The sequence below is a fragment of the Puntigrus tetrazona genome, chromosome 13, assembly GCF_018831695.1.
Source record: "Puntigrus tetrazona isolate hp1 chromosome 13, ASM1883169v1, whole genome shotgun sequence".
Taxonomy (NCBI): Eukaryota; Metazoa; Chordata; class Actinopteri; order Cypriniformes; family Cyprinidae; genus Puntigrus; species Puntigrus tetrazona.
Window position 1 is genome coordinate 16,894,464 of NC_056711.1, and position 6,236 is coordinate 16,900,699.

At 42.0% G+C, this 6,236-nt stretch overlaps 1 protein-coding gene across 1 annotated transcript; it reads left to right on the forward strand.

Moving 5' to 3' along the window:
• Positions 1 to 420: 420 nt before the first annotated feature.
• On the forward strand, positions 421 to 5,900 carry dact2 (dishevelled-binding antagonist of beta-catenin 2). Its single transcript, XM_043256248.1, has 4 exons — positions 421 to 790; positions 2,742 to 2,874; positions 3,096 to 3,389; positions 3,495 to 5,900. Exons 1-4 carry the CDS (start codon positions 536 to 538, stop codon positions 5,330 to 5,332), a joined length of 2,520 nt encoding a protein of 839 aa, XP_043112183.1. The 5' UTR covers positions 421 to 535; the 3' UTR covers positions 5,333 to 5,900.
• The last annotated feature ends 336 nt before the right edge of the window (positions 5,901 to 6,236 follow it).

Consider the following 6,236-nt stretch of genomic DNA (forward strand, 5'->3'; position numbering starts at 1 on the left):
TTATTTTTGGTGCATGCACGTGCATAAACGTATAAAACGCATGCGATATGTATATAACAATTAAATCTGGATTTGTTGTGCCCCTTATGAATATCTTCTTTTTAATGCATTATTTTTTCTAGATGTCTTAAGTCATCTACTTATCCTAAACCCTGATACGTATCCTGGTGGATATCTGCGAATCCTGATACAGACAGAGCGACGTCTCAACTCATGAATATTAATTTGTTTCCACTAACTTTTTTCCTTGCGAGCATTTGATCACGTAACCTCATTACCATTCGCATCCGAAACATTTACCAAAGCGAGATTGGCACGTTCACTGACCGCCCTCAGCCAATCAGGTATCGAGGGGCGTGGTTTTCCGCGGCCGCGAGGAGGTGGGCGGGGCCGTACAGGTAGTGTATACGCTCACGCGCTTCGCCTAAACGCGATAGTTGATTCACATTGGGACGCACGCCGAACGAGCTCAGTCACGTAGCGGATCTCGTCGTTTCCTCGCCACTCTGGAAATGTCTAAACAGCACGTCTGATAATGTTGGGAAGAAAAACACCTGGGTCAGGTATGCTGAGCGCGGCTGCAGGAATGGACCGGGGGAGGACAGGAGAGAGGCTGCACGCAGCGCTGGCTGGCCTGCAGGAGCTGCATTTCCTCCGGGACAAACAGAGTGCCATGGTGCACTGGGCTCTGACCCTGAACGGAGAGGTGCCCGAGACATCAAAACACGAGACTGTGAGCACAGAGGAGCTGAGACTGGAGGCAACGCTTACTTTACTCAAACAACAGCTGGTAAGGCAAATTATTAATCATTTTGAAGGATGTTTGTGGTTTATCTGGGTGACAGTTGTGTACAATTTCTAGCAGGAGGGTCAGAGAAATATTAAAGCATAAAACATATTTACATTTAATTTGTATTTAACAGTAAAACTTGTGTGAAACACAGTCCAGTTGAGATGTTCACATGTGAAATATTTATATTAATAGTAATCAGCAATTGGACATTTAAATATTTATATATCAAATATAATATCTGTATACAGCTTTTATTTGTCTTACATTCACAGAGCTTTGACAAAGACATCACCTTAGAGATCCAAACTGGATTAAACAACTCTATTTATACCAGCCAAGTACCAGACAAAACCGTGTAGAATGCTATGATGATCCTTTTAAAACACTTTACAACTTTTGGTTATGAATGTGTTCACTAACAATGTATCTGACCATTTTGAATGGATGTAGATAGACCTACCAGATGTTTTCTATGATTCAGTCGGTTCTTAAATTAAGCAGATTTTTGCATAAATGCATAAAACCTGCATTCCCATGTGCTTTTACTGTAGTGAGGATTCAGTGGTGTGTTTTGTGCATGGTTCGGCGGTGCCCTTGATGATTCAATCCAGTGCTGAATCACAGGCTCAGCTGGGGGTCATATAGTGAGAGGTCATAAATCAAGAGCTCTGAGGGGGGCCAGTCCGTTTCTGATGATTAACCCAATTTAATGAGAATGGCAACAGAGGAACTGTGGGCCGGTCGGCGACACAGATTTGACCCCTCAGCCGATGCACGTTTGAACCTTTTGGACTTTTGTTGAACCCTTCTAATGCTCAACAGTCAAAGTGACTCTGGTTTATAGACATATTAGAGACTGGCAGTAGTGTTCTTACATCATTAAATCAATCACTAAATTGTATCTTTTTTCCAAAGCACATGAAATTGCACAGTGGATATCATCTACAATAGGAGCTCTACCAGAACGGATATATGTGTGCACTAAAATTCTAATATGATGTTTATAAGTACATTTCCAAAAAAAAAAGTTTTTGCAGTGAATTACATGCTCCTAGTTATGATCCGCTCCAAATATTCAGCTAGTAATTGCTCATTGTGCAATCTTCAAAAAAAATGTCTTAATTATTAAAAATATCTATGAACCCTGAGAAAACATCTGGCAGGTTTACCTTCATATTCATTTAAATATCAGTACCAAGCCACAACAAACCCCTTAAGTTTAGAAAGCCCTTAATTATAATAGTAACCCTATTATCAATAAGGATTTTCTCAGTTTAAGTGGTTTGTTTTAACTGGTTGCATTATCCACACAACCATAGTTTACAGTAATACCCTCAGATAAAACTGGATTAGTGTTCCTCATTCTTCTCTTTCACTAACCGGCAAGTACAAAGACTACTGACTAAAATTTGTGCGTTGTCAGAGTTTGGCACAGGTGTGACTCTTTACTTTGCAAAGCTGGTTGACGGTCAAGCATTATAGATTTTCTTTATTTGGCATTATCGTTTCCTCTTGTTTTTATACATTTAGTTTACACACTAGTTTGTGTTCCTTTCCAGGAGAGAGATCAGTAATCTTACAGCACTTCCCCCGGGCTACCCTTTATCCTTGCCTAGTTAATAGTCAACCACTTTCCTTCTTTATTTGCTTCCTCTCTCTCTGTCTTTTCTCCGCTTGTCTACATCGTATAACAGCAGGAGTCATATCAGTCATTAAATGTCTGGAAGCATCCAGTTTTACATGTTTTCCTGTGGTTAGTTTGGAATCCGGCTGAAGAATAGCTGAACAAAGAACACTTAGTTCTGTTGTGCTCTGAGTTTATTGCACTTCAATATTCTCAAATGTGGTTAATAAATATGCTAAACACTTAATGATGCATTAAAAAAGTGTATGTGTTAATGCATGATATTTGCATACTGATATTGACGAATGTGTGTTGTACATACAGACACGTCTGCGCAAACAGGATGTGGGATTAAAGACTCATCTCCAGCAGCTAGATCAACAGATCAATGACCTAAAACTGGATGTGTGTAAAGCATCCACTGAACATCTAGAGAGTGACAGCAGACCCAGTTCAGGTGACTAAACATATCCATTCACATATCACTAATTGTCATTTCTGCTCCAGTTTCCAACACAAAATTGAACTGTTAGTTTTTAAATGGCCTTAATGTTTTGGGCATAACAGTGAAAAATGGCATGCTTCATCTTTAAAAAAAAATGACACCAGCTTCCAACATCAAGCATTTTTTGTTACACAAATGAAGTCGAATCTAAGAGTGCAAATTTCTACTCCCAGGGTTTTACGAGCTCAGTGATGTTGGTTCAGGCTCGTTGTCCAATTCTTGCACCTCCGTCTACAGTGAGAGTCTTTCCTCCTCCTCTCAAACCAGTCTGCTTCCTCATCTCCCCACCTCATATGCGCCACATGGCCGTAATGGTTCTAGTCAGACTGGTGTGTCCCGTCGTTGTTCTGCTGATGAGAGCACCGCCCACTCCGATGCACCACGATCAGGAGTGAAGCTCGGTAGCAGCTGTTTACGAACAACAACGTCTCGAGTTGAAAGAGCAAGACAAAGACCTGTTTCTACAGGTAAGTGTGAAAATCTTGTTGCAGACACTATAGTCACAACCAACAAAACTTCTGAAATGTAAATTACATTATCTTGATGCCAGTTGTTTTGTGTCTTTCTTTTAGGGGACCTTGACCGAATGCTTGCACCTGGTTTTGGCTCTTTCAGATCCACTGATGTTAAGAGCTCCACCCCTTGTGGTAGTCTCCAAAACCCCTCAGTAGACCCCAAATACCACAGTAACCTAGTATCTAGCAATGGGACAGAAGTGTACTGTTATCCCAGTCCACTGCATGCTGTGGCCTTACAAAGCCCCATCTTCAGTTGCACCCCTGATCAGGGAAATCCAGTAGCACTTGATGGAATGTCTGGAGTGGGTCTTGCAGGAGAAAGCCAAAACCCAAATGAAGGGTCATCAAATTCCAGGACTGCTGGATACATCAATAAGCTACTACAGCGAAGCACCAGTAAAATAAACCTGTTAAGCGTAAAACGAAATGACACTGCTGGCGGTACACAGGAGCAAAGACAAGAAATGTCCTATGGACAGCTGAATGGTCCTCAACTGCTGGAATCCCTTCAGCAAATATCAATGCCCTTAGAAAATGCACTGGAGCCTGGAAAAACCTCTTTACCACTAAACGGCAATCATCAGCAGAGGAATACACCTGCTTTGGAGCCAAATTCCGAAGCAACTGAGGTCCAGACATTGTGCCATGTCACACACTCAACACCTTCTATGGATCACCAAAAGAATCACTTTCCCATAAAGAATGCCACAAGCACGCCTCTTATTGAGTCTGAGAATTCACTCTCAGACAAAGGGAGTGCACAGTTTTCTAAGGACCCATCTACTGTCCCAAAGCCAGTAGAGAGGAGATCAAGTTTTAACTTTAGAAGAGAAGACAATAGAGCTTCTTTTGGTGATAAAAGCAGCACACCTCAATCAGAATTTGTCCATGCACAGTTTGTTCCAGCAGGGTCTCAGAGGGTGAAAGTGCGTCAGGCAGACAAGAAAACGAAATCCGTAAAACTGAGGAAAAAGAGCTCGGAGAAGCCTTCGGCAAAGAAACAGCAGCATAAACACTTGTCTCGAGAGTTCTGCACAAAAACACGAGCAGACTCAAAACAGTCCATCTCATGCAAAGGGAGAGTAACAAATCTGGAAGAATCCCAGATGAACTCTTGCTCAGATTGCAGCTGTAATGGCCTTTTCAACTCGCACTGCATCCAGAACAACCCTCACCTTCAACAAAGCCAAACCTCCAGGACCACCAAGTCTCGTAAAGCCCCAGAACCGATGCACCTTCCTCTAGACCAAGCCAAAAAGAAACAAAGCTCTCGGAAATGGCCTTCTTCCTCTGAGTTCCCTTTGCCCCCAGCTGTCCAAACCCAGAGATCCAAAGAAATGTTAAACTCACGAAAGGGGGCTATGGTAAGAAGTGTTAGTGCCAGGCCTCGCTCAGGTCAGTGGGGTTGTCATCCACGGGCCCTTCCTCACTCACTTTCCACCTCCTCTTACTTCAATTACTTGGAATCCAGATATCCAGCAGCTCCAATCTCCAGCCGCTACCCTCCTCGTTGCGATTCAGAGTTTTCGGAGTACTCTGCAGAGTGTGCATCACTCTTTCACTCTACTATCGCAGCAAGCAGTGATGGAGAGATGAGTGACTACACCACAAACCGGTTTGGAGACAGCGAGTCCAGTCAGGGCTCTCAGACGGCCTCAGACTCGGACAGCAGTCTTTCGCTGGATGAGGAGGACCTTTTGGAGGAAGAAGAGGAAGATGAAGGTGGTTTAGTTTGGGCGCAGGCTGCCATGGGGACCACGGCAGCTGGCTTTTCTCTTCAGCAGCAGCATCGGCCAGAGCCATCAGCCTGTCGCATTAAAGCTTCCAGAGCGCTGAAGAAGAAGATCCGCCGGTTTCAGCCAGCATCACTCAAGGTTATGACTTTAGTGTAGCTTCACTAAAGCTTGGAATGGATCCTGTTAAATAAACCTTTAGCATTACCTGAAGTTTAAGACTTGCCATTGTTGGACTTGGATTGGTCATGGTTTACTTGCACTTGTGAGCCAAGCAAACTCATAAGACTATTGGAGACTTCAAATGGCCAAACCTGATCACTGATCTCCACCCAACTTTACCTTAAACATGACAATGATAAAAATTTCTTACATTGACATGGTGACTTTGGACCTCTCAAAAACAACTCTGTTGATTTGTATAAAAACTGCTCAACAGGGCTGGTCAGCATCAGCCCTAGAAAGCCATAGTTTTGCCCCAAACTTGATTAGCTTGTTCAGGTGTGATTGATTAGGGTTGGAATTAAACTCTGCAGGACTGTGGATCTACAGAAACGATGTTGGCTGCTCCTGTTATATATTGTAAATAAAGTCTTTGCATATTTTTAATATCTTTGCAGAATTACTTATAATCAAAACCACTGTGTAAATAGCACGGTTGAAAACTGCTTTGGAAACAAAACTGTACTTGATGTAAATCAATAAAAATGTTGCTATTTTACATTCATTTCAGCTGTGCATAATTATTATTATTTTTTTTTTCTCATAATTTCTTTTTTACCTTTTCATCCATACATCATGCTCAAATTATAGTGCAAATACAACATACTAGAAAATAAAAAAATAATTTATTATTATTACCGTACCAGAAGAGTTTTCAAGAGTCCATTGTCCCACCTCAAGACAAAACCAGATCCATAGACAGGACAACTATTGTTTCCTAGGATTCTGAGGCTGCAGAGCTGTTAAGGAGAGAGAAAAAAACAGTTAAAGCAACAAGTAACGAAAGATGAGCATTAAATCGAAGAGAAAAACAGTTGACAGACAGACATCAGAGAGTGGA

What these genes read in the sequence shown, in the direction of transcription:
- dact2 (XM_043256248.1), top strand. Translation starts at nt 536, where the DNA reads ATGTTGGGAAGAAAAACACCTGGGTCAGGTATGCTGAGCGCGGCTGCA. An exon ending in CTTTACTCAAACAACAGCTG is followed by an intron (nt 791 to 2,741) that starts GTAAGGCAAATT and finishes TTGTACATACAG; the next exon opens with ACACGTCTGCGCAAACAGGA. An exon ending in ACAAAGACCTGTTTCTACAG is followed by an intron (nt 3,390 to 3,494) that starts GTAAGTGTGAAA and finishes TCTTTCTTTTAG; the next exon opens with GGGACCTTGACCGAATGCTT.